The 19,867-nt window shown below is 37.9% G+C and overlaps 1 protein-coding gene across 1 annotated transcript in view; it reads right to left on the minus strand.

Annotated features, from left to right (window-relative positions):
• Positions 1-8: 8 nt before the first annotated feature.
• Positions 9-19,867, minus strand: part of LOC117982983 (proton-coupled amino acid transporter-like protein pathetic) — a 40,053-nt gene continuing 20,194 nt past the window's right edge. The window contains exons 2-10 of the mRNA XM_034969437.2: positions 15,785-15,856; positions 14,108-14,224; positions 9,406-9,556; positions 9,189-9,310; positions 8,902-8,986; positions 8,227-8,471; positions 7,095-7,307; positions 4,694-4,863; positions 9-2,573 (exon numbers count right to left, since the gene is read on the minus strand). Coding sequence (XP_034825328.1) covers positions 2,284-2,573; positions 4,694-4,863; positions 7,095-7,307; positions 8,227-8,471; positions 8,902-8,986; positions 9,189-9,310; positions 9,406-9,556; positions 14,108-14,224; positions 15,785-15,837 — 1,446 coding nt within the window. The 5' untranslated portion in view covers positions 15,838-15,856 and the 3' untranslated portion in view covers positions 9-2,283. The remainder of the gene's footprint in view (positions 2,574-4,693; positions 4,864-7,094; positions 7,308-8,226; positions 8,472-8,901; positions 8,987-9,188; positions 9,311-9,405; positions 9,557-14,107; positions 14,225-15,784; positions 15,857-19,867) is intronic.

Below are 19,867 nucleotides of genomic sequence, written 5' to 3' on the forward strand. Positions count from 1 at the left end.
CACCGTCTGTCTGTCACAATCGATTATTTCAGTAACCATTAAAGCTATCGACCTGAAGTTTGGAATATCATTTTGAAACAAGTTTCGAAAACATAACGCATCTCGCTCTTGAGTATGTCTTGCCCTTAATGTGGATTGAAACAGCATGCTCTCACGCATGACTTGTAGCTATTGAGGAGCCTTGTACACATTAGCCAATTTGCCGATTTTCATGAAGTTTTACAAATCTAAATATATAAAACGATAAGCTGACTGACTGACTGATTGACTGACTGATCTATGAATGCACAACTCAAACTACAAAACCGATCGGGCTGAAAGTTGGCATGCAGATAGCTATTATGACGTAGACATCCGCTAAGAATTTCTTTTTGAAAATTCAACCCCTAAGGGGGTAAAACAGAGGTTTGAAATTTGTGTAGTCCACGCGGTGAAAAATTTTTTTATTAAAAATAAATTTAGATAATTGTGAATAAGAAGTTAATTGAAGCAATTGATTGAGTTAAAAAATATTTTAAAAAGGCTTCAGAATTTAATAAGTTATTGGGGTTTAGGGGGTTTAGGGGGGGTTTATAAATTAGGGGGATAAAACTTAATAAATTAATTACTAATCCAAGTCGCGAGCATAAGCTAGTTACAATATAAACGTTTACCTAAAGGATCTTAGCGCAATCGTAGTACTATTATATTATATTCTGTGGCGCAATTCACAAGTAGCACCAATGTTTACACAATGTCCAGTATTCGCCGAATGTCAATTAGGTCAATGTGTGCTAGACCCTTTAAATCGTTTGAAGATAATGAGATACTCTATATTAAACTTTGAATTTATTGCATTTTGCATTTTAAATTTCCTTCAATAAGTTTAGGTATATCTTAATATTTATTTAAGCTTTTTGACTTACTGTATTATTTCTTTGATAAATAAATCAAATAAAAATTGATATGTGGCAGTTATTATAATTTTTTTGTAGGAAACATCTTAATTAAATACCTATAAAAAATATTAAGTAGGTACATGTAATGGCTAGACATGTAATGTTAGTCTATTAATTAAGTCTTAAATATTAATTAAGTTTATAGTCAAAAGACTGATACGATACGGCTTAGGTTATTCCTTACTTTAACACTATTTTTATCCCTAATGTTTGTAACATTTTTGTAATAAAAATTATAATAAAGTATGTATAATTTAAACTATTAATTAATTAAATTAAATTTCTTTTATACCTAGGTACTGTTCGATGTTCTTATCTCTAATTTTTTTTAATAAGTATATTTTTGTACTTCACTCATAAGAATAATAGTGAAAATTTTGCAGCATTATGTTACAGAGTTGGTAATAATATTAATGTACAGTCAACGACTTTTATGTACTTACTAGACGGGACAATTTTTTTCTGGCAGTTTAAAATATGCGTACTAAATCATAGGGTAAGCCCCCACTGCAAAATTTCACTGCGCGATTTTTCCTGCAGAATTCTATGACATGAAAGTATGAACCCGCACTTAATTTCAATTCAATATGAACCAAAATTCTGCGCAAAACCTTCGCGGTGAAATTTTGCAATGAAGATTTTCCCTTACAGAACGCACGGCGAATAAAATGAGTCTCAATAGTTCAATGGTTAAAAGAGTGGACTTTAATCCGAAAGGTCACCGGTTCAAAGCTCATCCGTTGTAAAACGATTATTGTTGTACCTACTCCTAGCACATTTTTTTTACGTTTAGTTGGAAAAGAAAGGGAAATATTAGTCATGATAAACATGGCTAATATTCTTTAAAAATAATCCTCTCTATTATTGTCAATTTCTACCAAGTGTAGTTAAAAATCGCGCGAATTTAAATAGTGCCCTGGCGGTGGATTCTGCAGCATTTTTTTTCGCAAGTGCGGTTTCATACAATTTCTATATTAATCCACAGAATTCAGCGAAGAAAATCGCGTTTTGAAAATACGTCGTGCGGGCTGACCCTTACCAACGAATAAACATACAAACATTTCTTTTTATACATTACTAGCTGATACCCGCGACTTCACTTGCGTGGAATTAGGTTTTTAAAAATCCCGTGGGAACTCTTTGATTTTCTAGGATAAAAAGTAGCCTATATCACTCTCCAGGTCTTTATCTGTACACATGCAAAAAATCACGTCAATCCGTTGCACCGTTGCGACGTGATTGAAGGACAAACCAACAAGCCAACAAACAAACACTTTTGCATTTATAATAAGGGTACTGGTTCACTGCTGTCTTGGTCACTTACAATACTATTTTACTATTACTACTATGTGCTTACAATGGTAACATTACCAGCTGCTTCTAACACAGGCGTCGAATTATACTTCTCTACCATACTTATTATAGATACGTATGATCCAGCGAAAAGAGCAATGAAGGATAGGATGGATATGACGATGTTCTTCCACAGGATCCAGTTGAAGGTTCCTAACCCTCGGTCCCAGTTGTGGACGGTGTCAACGATGGCTGGTGTGAGGAGACCAAGGCTCGAGAGGAAGATGGCGCCGCTGAGGTTGATGAAGAGCTCTAGGTCAGGAAATGCTGCGGCTAAAGCAACTGTGGACAAAATAATGGGCCGATTACATTTTGGAGGTGGAAACTGCAGCCGGACGGGTATTTAATATCCTAAGTCTGCAGCCCAGGTTGGAGCGGGTGCGTCCTGCGGGGCGGCCAGCGTGTAGAACAAACTCCTAATTTACAAGAAATTAAAAGGAAGACGCGCGGACGCGTCCTTATTGAGAGCGGAAGCCGAGCGGCATGGTAGAGTATGGCATCGCGCCCGCTGCCCGCCCCGCAATACGGACCCGCCCCCAACTGGGCTGCAGACTATCAGTAATTAGGTATTTGACTACATCAAAAATAAATTATTTCTCAGTGATTATTAAATAAAGCGGCTTCCAAAATACGTAAAATCCACGTCCTTTGTTACTTGTTAGTTTTAAGCGTGATAACCATTTTAAATTATGGATTAAATTAAAAAAGTACGTCATTATGATGTGACGTCATAGTCCAGTATTTCATAGAATATCGCATAGGTACTGAGTGCGCGTTTTGACGTTTGATAAAAAGTTACTGATTTGACTAGTTGTCAAATACCATATTAGAATTGGACACGGCTGAAGCAATTCGCTTCGTACGAATTTCGACTATAGTTCGCGACAGGTCGAGATAGCACTGCGGGATAGCGCGAAGGACGTGCGGGTGTGCGGGGCGTCCCCCCGCCTCATACCCCGAGCCAGGTAACCTCCCAGTATGCCTGGGTGCTGCTGGTCCCTTTTGGATGCATCGGGCATCCGAGGGGAAGAGCAGTATTGGGGTAGGTGCACCCCGGTAACATGGCTAATAATCTCTCTTCGGGGATATTGTTAGCCATGGCTAACGAGCTGAAATGATGAAAACCTCCCCCTGCCAGCAGGGGGGAGGTTTTCATTTCGCTGGACGTCTCTGGACTGATCGCGGTGGTTTGCTTTGGTGTTTCCGTGACCCAGTCGCCAGGCGACGCGCAGGAGTGGCGCTGGGTTTTAGTGGGTATTCCGGTCGCCTCTCCGCTGGCGAGTCCCACATACCTTCCCTCCAGCTGGTTGGCTGGCTGGTTAGCTGGCTGGCTTCCAGGAGGGGGGATGCGTAAATGCATTTCCCAGCGTTAAAAAAAGGTTTTATTGAGGACTAGCTTTTGCTCCTGACTTCATCCGCGTGGACTACACAAATTTCAAACCCCTATTTCACCCCCTTAGGGGTTGAATTTTCAAAAATCCTTTCTTAGCGGATGCCTACGCCATAATAGCTATCTGCATGCCAAATTTCAGCCCGATCTGTCCAGTAGTTTGAGCTGTGCGTTGATAGATCAATCAGTCAGTCAATCCTTTTATATATTTAGATACCGATTAGAGGTAAAACTGTATAAAGACAGATAGGTATAAGAAAACAGTATAGATACCTAAAGTCTAAACGTACATTACAAACAGACGTTATGATTCAAGAGCCCTTGAAAGACCAATTTGAATAATAGGCCAGTAAAAGATAGCAATAAAATAATATTATGTTTGAAAGCGGAGGATTATTTTAAGTCAGCTATTTCGTTCATCGTCCTTAAAATACGTACCACAATTATTATATTTTGTAAGGGTTCCGTACCCAAAGGGTAAAACGGGACATGACAAATATTTTTCAATTTTTTAACATAAAAAATATTTTCCCGCCGAAATTATCTACTTTATTTTTATGTTTAAAAAATTAAAAAAAAAATCGTCGTTTATGGATTGTGACGTCATTATTCACCTTCCGTACTGCGTAACGTTCATGGCAAAAATAAATAAAAATCGTGACTTTTTAAAATTATTCTCTTTAATAATGAATTCTAGCCTCATAAACTACCGCTATACAAAAAATCACTTCATTTTATTACTACAGTCCAAGACCCTATCTATCTTCTTAATTTATAAAAGGAAAAGGTGACTGACTGACTGACTGAGCTATCAACGCCCAGATCAAACCACTGGACGGATCGGGCTGAAATTTGGCATGCAGATAACTTTTATGTCGTAGGCATCCGCTAAGAAAGGATTCTTAAAAATTCAACTCGTAAGGGGGTGAAATAGGGGTTTGAAATTTGTGTAGTCCACGCGGACGAAGTCGCAAGCATAAGCTAGTTTTAAAGTAATGATTGTTTGTTTTACCTGATCCAACCACAGTGAAGGTCCTGATGGCGATCTGCGTGACGTTGTGGTACTTCACGGCGATCTTGTGGTGGATCTGTCTCCAGATCATCTCCATGGGCACGTAGAACTGGAGGCTGTACGTGAAGAGGATCGCCAGAGCCATCAAGATCTTCGCACTTTGCGCTAATCTGAAAAGAGACAATCGAAAGATTGAAGATTTCAAAAACAAATTTTTTTAAAGAATAGTAGCCATGTTAAATGACTAATATTCCCCTTTCCTCTCCAACTAAGCATCAAGCTTGTGCTAGGAGTAGGTACGACAATAGAGCAACGGGCGGGGTTTGAACCGTCGACCTTTCTGTTTTCAGTCCACTCCTTTACCCGTTGAGGCTAAAATTTTCATCACTACACATATTATAAATGCGAAAATATGTTTATTTGTTGGTTTGTCCCTCAATCACGTTGCAACGGAGCAACCGATCGACGTCTTTATCTATACCCATGCAAAAAATCACGTCAATCCGTTGCACCGTTGCGATATGATTGAAGGATAAACCAACAAACCAATAAACAATCACACTTTCGCATTTATAATAAGGGCACTGATGCGAAATTGTGTTTGGTTGTCGGTTTATTGGTTTGTTGATTTGTTGGTTCGTCCTTCAATCACGTCGCAACGGTGCAACAGATCGACGTGATTTTTTGCATGGGTATAGTTAAAGACCTAGAGAGTGACATAGGCTGCTTTTTATCCCGGAAAATCAATGAGTTCCCACGGGATTTATAACCTAAATCCACGCAGACGAAGTCGCGGGCAGCAACTAGTACAGTATAAAGTAAACACACAATAAATAGATAAATGCTTATTCGATATTAATACCTAAATAAATACTATTGGTTTACGTGGTATCATAATATATTATAGTGTCATTATACAGGGTGTAACCAAAACGCGGGTGAAAACGAAGACAGGGGACAGGACGAGGAGGACAGTACTGATGATTGCTGATATGATACAACAAAAAACCGTGAAAAAAATACTAAAAAATCCTATAATTTTCATTTTTGTAAAAGTTTATAATATATTGCAAATAAAACTTCTGACTGATGCTAGAGTTCAACGAACGTTGCGTAAGTAGGCCACTCGGGGTCAATGCCGTGTCGTAGGCGGGGCATTGACCCGAGTTTTGCATGCTATACTTCGCGGGTTTGAAAAATACTAAATCACTAAAACTACAAAATTAGGCAAGTGGTTATTGGTATTGCATTGTGTTTAGGTAGTATAACAATAACGCTGAGTTTTTGCTAGCGTTCTGGCACGTTTTGGTTACATCCTGTATGATAAAGATTGATTTAACATTTAGTTAGGTACGCACTGAATCTAATATCTGCATTCCTTACTTAAAGTAAACTTGTTAATTGGTTTGGCATACAATATTATTACGTAAATTTATGTAAATTTATGTATGCAGGTGTACTTAATTGGTATGCAAGGGATAAATTGATAACTAATTATGTGGTTAAGCTAAATTTATTATATCTACTCTCGTAATTTACAATATCAATAATATACAATTCAACAGTACCTATACCTACCTACATAACTATATCGAGTATTATGTAGCTTCATACCATACTTTTAGGGTTCCGTACCTCAAAAGGAAAAAAGGAACCCTTATTAGATCACTTTGTTGTCTGTCTGTCTGTCCGTCGTGTCTGTCAAGAAAACCTAGCCTATAGGGTACTTCCCGTTGACCTAGAATCAGTACCCATATTATAAATGTGAAAGTGTGTTTGTTTGTTGGTTTGTCCTTCAATCACGTCGCAACGGAGCAACGGATCGACGTGATTTTGTGCATGGGTATAGTTAAAGTCCTGGAGAGTGACAAACTTTTATCCCGGGAAATCAAAGAGTTCCCACGGGATTTTAAAAAATCTAAATCCACGCGTACGAAGTCACGGGTAGGTATCAGCTAGTCGTGAATCATCATCATCATCATCATCATCAACCAATAGACGTCCACTGCTGGACATAGGTCTCTTGTAGGGACTTCCACACGCCACGGTCTTGCGCCGCCTGGATCCAGCGGCTCCCTGCGACTCGTCTGATGTCGTCCGTCCACTTAGTGGGGGGTCTTCTAACGCTGCTTCTTCCGGTGCGAGGTCGCCATTCCAGCACCTTGGGACCCCAACGTCTATCAGTTGCACGAACTATGGGCCTCATAAGAAAGCTCAGAGTCACTCAGCGGGCGATGGAGAGTGCTATGCTTGGAGTTTCTCTACGTGATCAAATCAGAAATGAGGAGATCCGTAGGAGAACTAGAGTAACCGACATAGCTCAACTGGCTGCAAAGCTGTAGTGGCAATGGGCAGGGCACATAGTTCGTACAACCGATTGTCATGAATAAAATATACTTACAATTCATCCTGAGGAAGATTCAAAGTGATACTTCCTCGAACGGCGTCGCCATATTTGATGTATCCAAAAAAGCCCACAAGGCCGTATAAGGAGATGACTATAGTCATGGCAACGTTCAGGACTCCAGGACAGCCCAAGAACTGCTCCGGTTTAGCCATCTCGTTCTCAACTGGCATGACGACTCCTATGCCTTCCATTGCGAAGATTACTGTACTGAAAGAGAAGAAATACATGTGTTAATAAATACCTAGAAATACTGTAGTCTATTCTCATTATCATCATCATCATGATCAACCAATACCAATGAAATATGGTAAACCTTTTGTATACAACGTTAGTTTTGGTATACGCAGAAACCGAAACACGTGTCGAATATTTTTACATAAAGAATGAATATACAAAATTTCTAAAATATGTAGGAAATCTTACAAAGTTATAAGCTTTTTGTATTGAGTCTTTGTTCCGCTAAAACATGGTCACCCCAAGCAAGTGTCTGTGAGTGAAAGGGACGGCTGGCATCGATCGTGCGTGCTCTCGCTCGCGCGCCTCGAATCAGCTGGTGCATGCGGTCATTCAACTAGGTGTTCAAACTTGCAGGATTTACAAAGTATTTTTTGGTCACAATATAACCCGTAGTAAAAATGATTGCAATCTATTCTGTTACTGATTCTGAACCAACTACTTTCAGGTTTTGCGTATACTAAAACTAACGTTGTATACCAAGAACACGAAGGGACCTAGAATATCGCCTTGAGGAACACCCATTGGTGAGGCTGAGAAGAATAAGGAATACAATGCAGAGAAAGAGATGTTTAGAATATAATATTATGTTGTACTTAGGTATTTTTATAATTTTTATGATAGTGTTTTTACTTACACTTCTCGTTCAAAGAGCTGCATTGTAATATGGGCCTTTGGAAGTAGTTTGGATAACTGCAAAGTGTCGCTACTAGATGGCATTAACAGTCACTTCAGTACTGAGTACTGAACATACATATCACAAATTTCGTCACTAGCAGTAAGCGAAACCGTGGCCTAGCGGTCAAGGGCTCGAGCGCGAAACCCAGGGGACGCAGGTTCGAATCCTGCCAGTTACGCAATTTTTGATATGTATTTAAAATTGTGTAGGTACCTGATAAACAGAGGCCATTGGGTGACACTAGCCACCATCTCGCGTTCACTAGGGTTCGGCATATCATGGAATATGTAATACATGGTGATCGCGAAGCATATGACCAGGAACACGTTGGCAATCGCTGAGAACGGCACCAGCCATTTGAGATTCCGTATCTGACAGATGAGGACGAGAGGCACGAGGGTTAAGGCGCAGTAGGCTTCTACGGAGAGCTTGTAGTGAGGGTAGTATTCGTCTAGCACCTGTGGAAATATAAAAGGTTTTCATTAATAGATGACTTTTAAGGATCCGTACCCGAAGGGCGCCAACGGGACCCTATCACTAAGGCTCAGATCTATAGAGCGTACATTGACTTTGCTCAGACTTACGACACTGTTAAAACGAGACAGATTTATGCCAGCTATATAACGCCGTCTCGTTTTAACAGTGTCTTAAGGCTAAGCAAAGTCAAAGTACGCTCTATAGATTTGACTCCGCTGTCCGTCCGTCTCCGCCCGTCTGTCTGTCAGTGGGCTGTATCTACCTCGCAGGTAGAGAGTTAAAATTTTCACAGAATGTGTATTTCCATCGTTGCTAGAACAATAAATAATAAAAATTTCGAAATGGCCGGTAAGTGATGATGCGAAAGAGTGAAAATTATGAAGTGTGAAAGAGTAAAAAATCAAAAATTACCTCTTTGAAATTTTCTGCGATGAATACGACGTAAACGCAGAGCGCAGCCAAATATGTCGCTGTTAACGCGTAGTCTACGAATGTTCTGAAATAAAAATAAATGCTAAAGATTTTTAGGCTTGGGCTTGACGACAATCGCATGAATGGTGAGGTCTAAGTTGAAGCGCATTTGCCTAGAAGAGGCCTATTCACTTTTTACTTCAAATTAAGGGAAGATGGCAAGAGACCTTATGGATTGACGCTGGTTCATATTAAGGAGTAATTTGCTGGTCTGTAAAAGGTTGTACCTTGCAAAGTTTGCCCAAGGCCGTAATCTCTTCGGTCCAAACTCGAACGCGGCTCCGCACGTCTCGGCGAATCCCATCGAAGGCTTTTTCGCTTCCACGCATACCTCCTGGGATGTCCTTACCTAGTAACAAATTTATGTAAAAAAAAAATTACACCACCAAGTTTTCAAAATGGATTAAAAGTATAAAATTAAAATAGAATACGAAAATTACTTACCAAAACATAAACGCAATGCGTGCAGATAAAGCCGATTATGATAGTACCGAAAGCGCCGATGGCTAATCCTGCGTTCTTGAAGGCGGCAGGCATAGCCAGAATACCGGAGCCAAGCGAGGACTTCAGTAAGTGTACCAAGGAGCCGATTGTTCTGTAAAAAAAAATTAAAATTAAGTATTCACTTATTAAGTAGTCATTCTGAGAACAGACGCGGCGGGGTGATTCGCTAACTCAGTGTCTAACACTGAATGATAGCCACTTAGCTCGTTTGACATTGGATAGTCCTGCATTGCTGCTTCACTGAGTGATATGAAAATAATTTTTCGTAGGAAATCTTCAATGGATTAAAAATGAATGTCAAATGGGCTTGGTGGCTATCGTTCAGTGTTAGACACTGAGTCAACGAATCACGCCGCTGATAATTTTATCCTACTAATAAAAGAAAAGTAGTCTGATATAAGCCTGCTTGAGTTTTTCTATACACAATCGTAGTGCAGTCGACATAAAGCACACAATTGGGTATTTTCCTACTTTTGAATTTGATAAATATTATTACTTTATTATAAACTAGGATAAAAATAATGACGTACGCTGAAAAAATATTAAAATCCAACAAAGATTTACAAAGTTACAGGCATTTTAATTTTGGAGTGGGAGGGTCTTCTATCCCTTTCTCGCAAAACGAAAATGTGTATGAAACCGCACGAAGCTACTATGGCATTAGTAAGGTGTGACGTCAAAATTCTAAATCGCTATCTCTGTCTAATCAGAAATATTTAAATGCTTAAGTATAACTTTTTTGCTATTTGATCGATTTAAACAGTTTTTTTCAGTTTACATCATTATTTTTATCCTAGTTTATAATAAAGTAATAAAAAATGTGGAGTCAAATACCCAATTACAAAGCAACAATTCAAAAGTACTCAACAAACAAACAAACACACAGCTACGTTATAGTAGGTATAGGTAATTAGATTTACATTCACATAATACTAAGCATAAATACATAAAAACTAAATATTAAGTGGCTAAAACATATCGAGCTAAAATGTTGTTTGTGTTAGAGAGTAGGTACTCTAAAATGTTGTTTGTGTTAGAGAGATAATACTAAGCATAAATACATAAAAACTAAATATTAAGTGGCTAAAACATATTATCGAGCTAAAATGTTGTTTGTGTTAGAGAGTAGGTACTCTAAAATGTTGTTTGTGTTAGAGAGATAATACTAAGCATAAATACATAAAAACTAAATATTAAGTGGCTAAAACATATCGAGCTAAAATGTTGTTTGTGTTAGAGAGTAGGTACCTACCTACCCTCCAGAGTAGCTGGTATCTAATAGTGATTCCATTATACGGGCGGAACCTATACCCTTATTTGTGTAAAGCAAATATTATGTTTGCATTCGTACAAGTTTAAACTAGGTAGACCTAATTTTAAACTTTGGGCCGCCCTTCCTCCATAATTTGTTTCGAAAGGAATTAACATAGGAATTATACGGTATTTGACAGCTAGTCAAATCAGTAACTTTTTATCAAACGTCAAAACGCGCGCTTAGTATGCGAGATTCTATGAAATACCGGTGTGTGACGTCACAATCATTTGACGTGCTTTTTTTTAGTTTAATCGGTAATTTAAAATGGTTATTAGGTACACTTAAAACCAACAAAGGATTTTACGTATTTTGGAAGACCCTCTATTTAATAATCACTGAGAAATAATTTATTTTGATATAGTCAAATATACCCAATTATTATTTATACGGACGGTTGCGTCGGAAAACGAAATATAAAATTTTTCGCTCGGATTAATATTACTCATAATATTTTCTTCATTTTAAATTTATGCATCTTAAATTTACTTTTACAATGAACTTTATGAAATTTATTATGGACTAAGAGCCAGAGACCTTCGTTATTATTTTATAAAAGCTGAAAGTTTCTCTGTGTATTGTCCCCAACATTAGCGCCTGGCACGCGCTTTCTCCCTCTCTATTATAATAATAATGAGAATTTTTTTGGATATAAACCTAGATTTACGTTATGATAATGTTAGTATCAGGATTAGGATCCACTCAATGCAAAAAATATCATCATCATCATCAACCGATAGACGTCCACTGTTGAACATAGGTCTTTTGTGGTGACTTTCATATGCCAAATGTCGCCGCTTGAGTTCTCCGGCTCGGCTCCCTGCGACTCGTCTGATGCCATCCGTCCACCTAGTGGTTGGGGGGGGTCCGAGTAGAGAAACTCCGAGCATAGCTCTCACCATCGCTATCGCAAAAATATACATAATATGTTGTGCATAATATTTTACGATAGGTTATACTAAGTTGTTAAATTACTGTAAAATTAACATGTTTTATAAGATGTCAAGGGTTACCGCTTGAATTAAGCGAGGTCGGACATTTGCAAATTAAAACACCATCTATGTAGTTTTATTTATAGTCCGCGACAGGTCGAGATGGCAGTCGTGGTATGAGGCGCGGGGACGCCCCGCACACCCGCACGTCACCGCACCGAGTTAGTGCGGGGGCTGTGCGGGGCGATCCCTCCCCAATTGCCATTTCAACCCGTCGCGTACTATAACTAGTTGCTCCTCGCGACTTCGTCCACGTTGTGCATTAAGTTTTTCCCAATTTTCCTGACACATCTTACAGTCCTCTCAATAGTGGTTCCTCTAATTACGTCACAACTTCTACGTGCTTTTACTATTTCGTACTAAAAAGTAAAGAAGAAACACTCACCATTTTGTAATTAACAATAATAAATGATCCCCGTAATTATTGGTAACTAGCTGAACCACCCCGGCTTCGCTCGGGTGGAGTTTAGAAAATTGAGGGGGAGGTTGGATTAAATTTTTCTTTCCGTAAGATCCATCCTCGTACTTCAAGGAATATTATAAAAAAGAATTAGCGAAATCGGTTCAGCGGTTCTCGAGATTTGCGATGAGCAACACATTTGTTGATTCATTTTTATATTGTAGAAGATAATCTATTGATTGTTAGATTTAAGGAAAAGTATTTTGTTAAATTAATAGAAAAGTAAGGTCCCAGGTATAATTTCAGTAATTACTTACTTTCGAGCCTTGGATGTTTACTTAGGAACCTATTTAATTATTGAGTGAGATAATTGAGATTGTTTTCCAATATTCTTGACATGTAATTTCTACAAGGTTTGAGAAAATGTTTTAACTGACCCTTATAGATAGAGAGATTATAACTGAAAAATACACGGCCAAGTGCGAGTCAGACTCGCGCACCGAGGGCCACTACAGCCGTATTTTTTGGTCATTTTATACGAAAAGTATAAAACTATTACAGATAAAAATAAATAAAAATCTGTTTTAGAATGTACAAGTAAAGCACTTTTATCTAATATCCCTCTTAGTATAGTAATCTTACTTTGAAAGTGGAAAATATTAATTATTATTAGTTCAAAACATATTTTTTTTCGATGTAACCACAAATTCACGTTTTTTGGATTTTTTCCTTTACTTGTGCTATAAAACCTACCTACCTACCAAATTTCATGATTCTAGGTCACCGGGAAGTACCTTATAGGTTTTCTTGACAGACATGACAAACGGACAGACAGACATACATACAACAAAGGGTTTCCTATAAATGTTTCTTTTTTCTTTTTGTGGTACGGAACCCTAAAAAAGCGGTCAAGGATTCCGTACCATCGTACAAGAAATAACACCTTGCCATTTCATATGAATTATATATATATACTAGTCATATGAATTATATATATATATATATCTTATATTTCCTTTAGTAAGTACAAAGTAACTCAATGTTATACACCAAAATGCCACTCACACTTAAAGTAAGTCGAGAAAGTCTCGTGTTTTTTTACAAATTCGAGTTGATTGGATTACGCCCTCCGGCCTCCGGCTCAGTTATCCTCTGACAAAAGACAAATTATGGTCCACCCTCAAGGCAGGTAGGTAGGTATTATTTCAGCAAATTGATCTGTTCCATTTATTTTTGAACTGGCTGCCTTATTCGGTTTATTCTATATATCCACCCTAAAATAGCCACCCTGGGTGTATACTTAGAAACTGGGTGTATACTTATGGTCCACCCTGAAGGCAGTTATATGTATTATTTCAGTAAATTGATATCTACCATTTATTTTCGAACTAGCTTCCTTATTCGGTTTGTTCTGTTTATCCACCCTAAAATAGCCACGCTAGGGTGTATACTCGTCATCGCGTGTCCATCCATCCAGACAACGGAATTTGTACCAAAAAAGGAACCCTTATAGGATCACTTAGTCGTTTGTCTGTGAATAATTACGACTTGAAGTGAAATGTAAATTTGAATGAAACAATAAATAATGTTAAAAAGTCCAATATGTCTTGTCAAATGACATTCAAAACGCTTGTATACTACGCGAAAGGTCGAGATGGCAATCGGGATGAGGACGTCCCGCACACCCGCACTAACCCGGTGTGGGATAGCGCGGGTGAAATGCGGGTGTGCGGGAGCGTCCCCGCCTCATACCTCGATTGCCATATCGACCTGTTGCGTACTAAATGTTGTATTTTGTTGGGAGTGTGTTATTATACAGATAGACGCCTGGAATGAGTGAATTCGATATTGACGTGATGTTGACTCTACCCTCAATCAGAACAAGGAATCCGAAGCATACGTTAAGATTAATCGAAAATGGCTCAAGGAGGCACTTACGAGTTAGGGTGCTCCACTCTCCGGTGCTCGAAGGGGTCGTACGCCTTTTCGTTGATGACATCCTTGGAACCGAGGCTAAGAGTCGATTGGAAGCCGGGATTCGATGCCAAGTTTGCTCTGAAATCATAATTGTGACGTCATTATTCGCTTTCCGTACAGCGCGGCGGTGACGTGAATAATTAATTATGTTAAAAAAAAAACATGATTAAAAAAAAAATTCTGTCCCGGATACAAAAAATCATATAATTTTAAGACAGTCCAAGACCCTATTAGAGAATGATTTTAAATATTTTATAGGATTTAGAGATAAATATCTATACATTTACCTACATCACACACTAAATACCGTATCTGTAAATTTATTAAATTGGAAAAGTTACAAACTGAAATCACTTTTCAAACTATCCGAAATGAAATTTATTCTGAAAGCAAATAAACCTTGTACTGTCAAGGTCTTATCTTCCCTTAATTTACCCCAAAATGATTGTTAAATAAATGTATACGACTAGTTTCTGCCTGCGGCTTCGCCCGCGTGGCCTACAGGAAACAAATGGCATTTTTTTTTCAGAAACAAACATTATAACATCAGGACACGCACTCTGAACAGCACCGAATAACACATATAACCTTCCAACCTCCATTTCACTCCTTTAGGGGGGGTATTCTTTCATAGTCGTTTCTTAGCTGACACCTAACCTCAAGAAAAAACCTACTTTCCAAATTTCAAGTCAATTATAATATCAATAATTAAAACTTTCCCATATAAACTTACATCCCCTATTTTACCACCCTTATGGGCGAATTTTCCAAAAATCCTGAAACAAGTATTTCTTCATTTGTGACCGAAAACCCAAATACCAATTATCATGCAAATAACTTGACAAATGACGGACTTTCATACAAACTTCCATCCCCGATTTAACCCAGTTAGGGGTGGAATTTCGAAAAATCCTTTCTTAGTGGATACCTACTTTTTACAAAAAATAGACCCTCCAAATTTCATGTCTTTAGGACCAGCGGTTTAGGCTGTGCGTTGATATCTTTGTCAGTCAGTCAGTCAGGACTTTGAATTTTATATATATAGATTACATATGAAATAAATAAGTATTTAGGGGATACTGCATGCTGCAGGTTGTATCATATAGTTCTGCCTTCTGTGCATATTTACAGTAAAAGTACCGACAATTACAGTAAGCCTACTGAGAAGAACCGGTAATATCTCAGCAAATGACTAAATAATCCTCAATAGCTCTACGTTTAAAGGAGCGGACTGAATTCTGAAAGGTTGCCGATTCAAACCCCACCCGTTGACCTATTCTCGTACCTACTCCTAGCACAAGCTTTACGCTTAGTTGGAGGGGAAAGAGGAATATTAATCATCATGATGAACTTGGCTAATATTCTTTAAAAAAAATGTTTTAAGTTATACACTTACACGGACAATTAAAATTCCGCAATTTCAGGCAATTTAGTCAATTATGACGTCACGATCACATAAATCAATTTACTGCAATACCGAGCAATACCTGAAAACTTCAGCAATGTTGTGTGAAATAATTTTCCAGCTCCAGATTGCCCCACTTAGTGCTCCGGATCAATCCATACGTATTGCCGAGCAATAAGTGCTTAATTGCCCGTGTAAGCGCACCATAAAAATACCTGTTAAGTAATACTTACGTAGAATTAAAATTGTCCAAGATGATAGAACCTTTTTTCTCGTCTTGCCCCATTTTGCAGGCTAGTAGGTATCTGAAACAAAACATTTTGTTAAATATTTAACAAAGCGTAGCAAGGTCTCAGGGTATTTGGCTAGAATAGTCTCCGACCGCCATGTCGGAGGAAAAAAGGGAGGAACACATTAAAAAAAAAAAAAAAAAAGGGTATTTGGCCTAATATCCATGTCTCCATCTGTCTGTCCGATCCTTATCACTCCTGTGCAAGTTTTATCCACAGCGAAAAGCCGAAAACTATATTAATCTATTTATAAATGAGAAACTAGATGTCCAACATTATTATCTACATCAAGGTAAATAAATTATTACTTATTTATTTTTATGTTTAGACATTTTTATTATAATATATATTGATCTTATTATTGGCTATAATATTAGAGTCGGGTGTATTTTTACATTCTAAGATTTTTACATATTTCGATACAAAGAATAACAATATCTATTCGATATCTTTCTCAGCAAGAAAAATAAATGTTAGTAGGTAATGTGTAGATAGCTTTGGTTTTATGTGTTAGTACTACAATAGTTCTTTTATGAACCTACAACATCACTTTTTCGGCGGTTATCAATTAGATACAAGTCCTAGAATCTAAATATATAAAAGGAAAAGGTGACTGACTGACTGACTGACTGATCTATCTCGCGCGCAGCTCAAACTACTGGACGGATCGGGCTGAAATTTGGCATGCAGATAGTTATTATGACGTAGGCACCTACTAAGAATGGATTTTTGAAAATTCAACCTCTAAGGGGGTGAAATAGGGGTTTGAAATTGGTGTAGTCCACGCGGACGAAGTCGCGAGCATAAGCTAGTAAATAAATAAATAAACAAGATAGGCTTCAACTTCTAAGGACGGTTATATAGGAAAACTAACTGACTGACTTTAGGGCTGGAATTTTCAAAAATATAAAAGAAACCTACTTCACAGCGCGCCAGGCTGTGCGTTGATAGATTAGTCAGTCAGTCAGGCCAAGTTTTTATATTTTGTAAAATTTCACGATATTTGCGTAAGTAGGCCACTCGGAGTCCATATCGCGTCGTAGGCGGGGCATTGACCCGAGTTTTGCACATTGCCGGTTTGAAAAATACTAAATGACTAAAACTACAAAATGTGGCAAATGGTTATTGGTATTGGATTGTGTTTAGGTAGTATAACAATAACGCTAAGTTTTTGCTAGCGTTCTGGTTACACCCTGATTTGATTATTCATGATGTCATTATCGAAGGATATTTTGAGTCTTATTCATGTTTTGTTGTCAGTACACGAATTTCAACCTTGTGTCCACAAACAAAAAGTTGAGTTTAAGTTTTTGTATGCTCTCTACTTTGCTTAAAAGAAACCACTGTATACATGCTACCCGAAACAAAGTTTGCCGTGAGTAATGAAAACGTAGTTATTTATCTCTACCTGGATATAGTGCCGCAAAATGTGTCATTTAAGGAAAAAAGTCAACACGTCCCTACTTAAATTAATAAGGTTACCATAAATCATACTACTTTAGCAGGTAAACCTCAGTAAAACCTTCAAAATAAAATTAACATACCGATGGATTTGCGTCATTAAGTTAATACCCTATTAAAGCCCCGTAGGGCGATTGTCTAAAACCTGCATCAATCATTATTACAATCTCAATTGTTCTGATTGGCTGAATTTGTGCGATTCTTGTTGCAACAATGCACTGTGGCCAATAGTGAGCGAGCATTAACCAATCAGAGATGATTGCGATCGTGACATTGTAGCTGTCAAACAATAGGGCCACAGCTGCGCGATTGCGGGAGAATGACAGCTACAATGTCACTATCGCAATCATCTTTGACCATAATGCTTGCTCACTATTGGCTACAATGCATTGTTGCAACAAGAATCGCACAATTTCAGCCAATCAGAACAATTGAGATTGTAATAATGATTGATGCAGGTTTTAGACAATCGCCCTACTGTACTGTACGCGATAGTTAGCGTGTAAGGCCAACTAAGCGCCCAAAAATAAGATCACTGTTTACACGTAAGTGTATGATGATACAGTAATCCGTCACGACAAAAAAATACCTACTAAGTTGATCCTTCCGTCGTCGGCCCATGAAAACGTGCCACATCTAGTACCTATATTGCAAAAGAAGTTGTCAAAAATTCAGTGCCTGATGCGCAGATGATAAATGGGATGGATGCCATGTTTGGAAAACGTTTCGACAGCCTTCGTGATTCGTCAGCGGCGGTGTTTTTTACTGCATCGCTCGTCGAGTATCACGCGGAAGAGAGAACATACCGGTCACTTGCTATTCCGGTGTTTATACCTGGTGTATACCATATATGTGTTCTTTTTAGGGTTTCGTACCTCAAAAGGAATAAAGGAACCCTTGTAGGATAACTTTGTTGTCTGTGTCTGTCTGTCAGTCTATCTGCATGTCTTGTCTGACAAGAAAATCTATAGGGTACTTACCCGTTGACCAAATCATGAAATTGGCAAGTAAGTATATCTTATAGCACAAGTAGGTAAAGAAAAAATCCGCAAATCGTGAATTTGTGGTTACATCACAAAAATAAATTAAAATGTGTTCACGAAAAAATTAATTTACTAAGTCACACGTAGATGACGCTGTCCGTCATTAACTACAGTGTTCTACATAAAAGTGTTAGGTATATAATATCTTGTACGATGGTGCGGAACCATCGTTTTTTAAATTAATAGACCTCCCGCTTGTCTGTACTCAGACCTGTTGGCAAGGGATGATGCAGGCTAAGATGATACTGTAGGCGAAGATACTGTACTTCAAGAACTATTATTGCACATAGAGAAGGCTAACATTTAACAAAACATCCCTATTCGATCTTTCGATCGTGTCACACCGACTTCACAATCGAGGTTTGTAACCATCTACGTAGTTTTTGACCCAGTGGTCCGGTATTTCGGCTGAGTTGTAAACGTTGATAAGCCTTCTCAACGAAGGTGTTACAGTGGCATTTTTTGACAAAACCGGCCGAAGCCACGATTTCGAAAATTCACGACTAAAGTATTGTAGGAACGTTGACGCGATACGACGAATCATCAAAAGTGCAATGGGTACATTTAACGTGATTTCACTGATTAAGTCTCCTTAAAGGTTGTGTGTTGTGACCTTAATTTTCCATACGAAAGTTTTATTTACCTACTTACAAAATTTTCAAGCTGTGTGTGTTCAATCTTAATTTTAAGAAATCTCTTTGGAAGATTGACTGATTAAGGCCCAAGACACGGGTCTGCCCGCGAAATTCAAATTAAATTTAGTTTTTCACAATTTGTAAACTAATGCACATACACACACACACACACACACACAAGCATACACACACTGTTGTAATTTAATTATTGTATATACCTACATTTATTCTATTCTGTTAAAATAGTTTTAATTATAATTTTAAGTAATCTCTTTTGGCCTTCTGTTATACCTAGATTTAAATTTAAATAATAATTATGTATTTACGCTGTTGATTACTTTCAAATAAACAAAATAAAAATAAAATAAATGCGACAAAATAGACTTATGGCATTCAAATTTTGCCCCCTAGCAATATCATGTACACAGGTTTATATAGAAATCTTTACTTGAAAGTGTCCAGTTTAAGAAATTAGTCAAAATAATCACTAATTTGTGAGGAGCTCACGTCAAACTCATTATTTTGCTTAATTTCTTAAACTGGACACTTTCAGGTAAAGATTTTTATGTAAGCCTGTGAAGATGATACTGCTAGGGGCTCAATTTGAATGCCATAAGTCTACTTTGTCGTATAAGTTTACAAATTGCGAAAAACCAAATCAAATTTGAATTTCGCGGGCAGACCGTGCTTTCCACCTTTTTCTGTACTTAGGTAGTAGGTATTTTACCTGACTAATGTTGCAGCGATGATAACCTGAATTCAGCAACTTGCATTGATACGGAATATCGTTACTTGCAAGTTGCAACTATGTCAATTACCGTAAACTTCTAACGTGAATCAATTGCTTCGTTAGAACTTTCTTACTTTTCCGAAGTACCTATTAACTT

The sequence above is a fragment of the Maniola hyperantus genome, chromosome 6 (genome assembly GCF_902806685.2).
Source record: "Maniola hyperantus chromosome 6, iAphHyp1.2, whole genome shotgun sequence".
Taxonomy (NCBI): domain Eukaryota; kingdom Metazoa; phylum Arthropoda; class Insecta; order Lepidoptera; family Nymphalidae; genus Maniola; species Maniola hyperantus.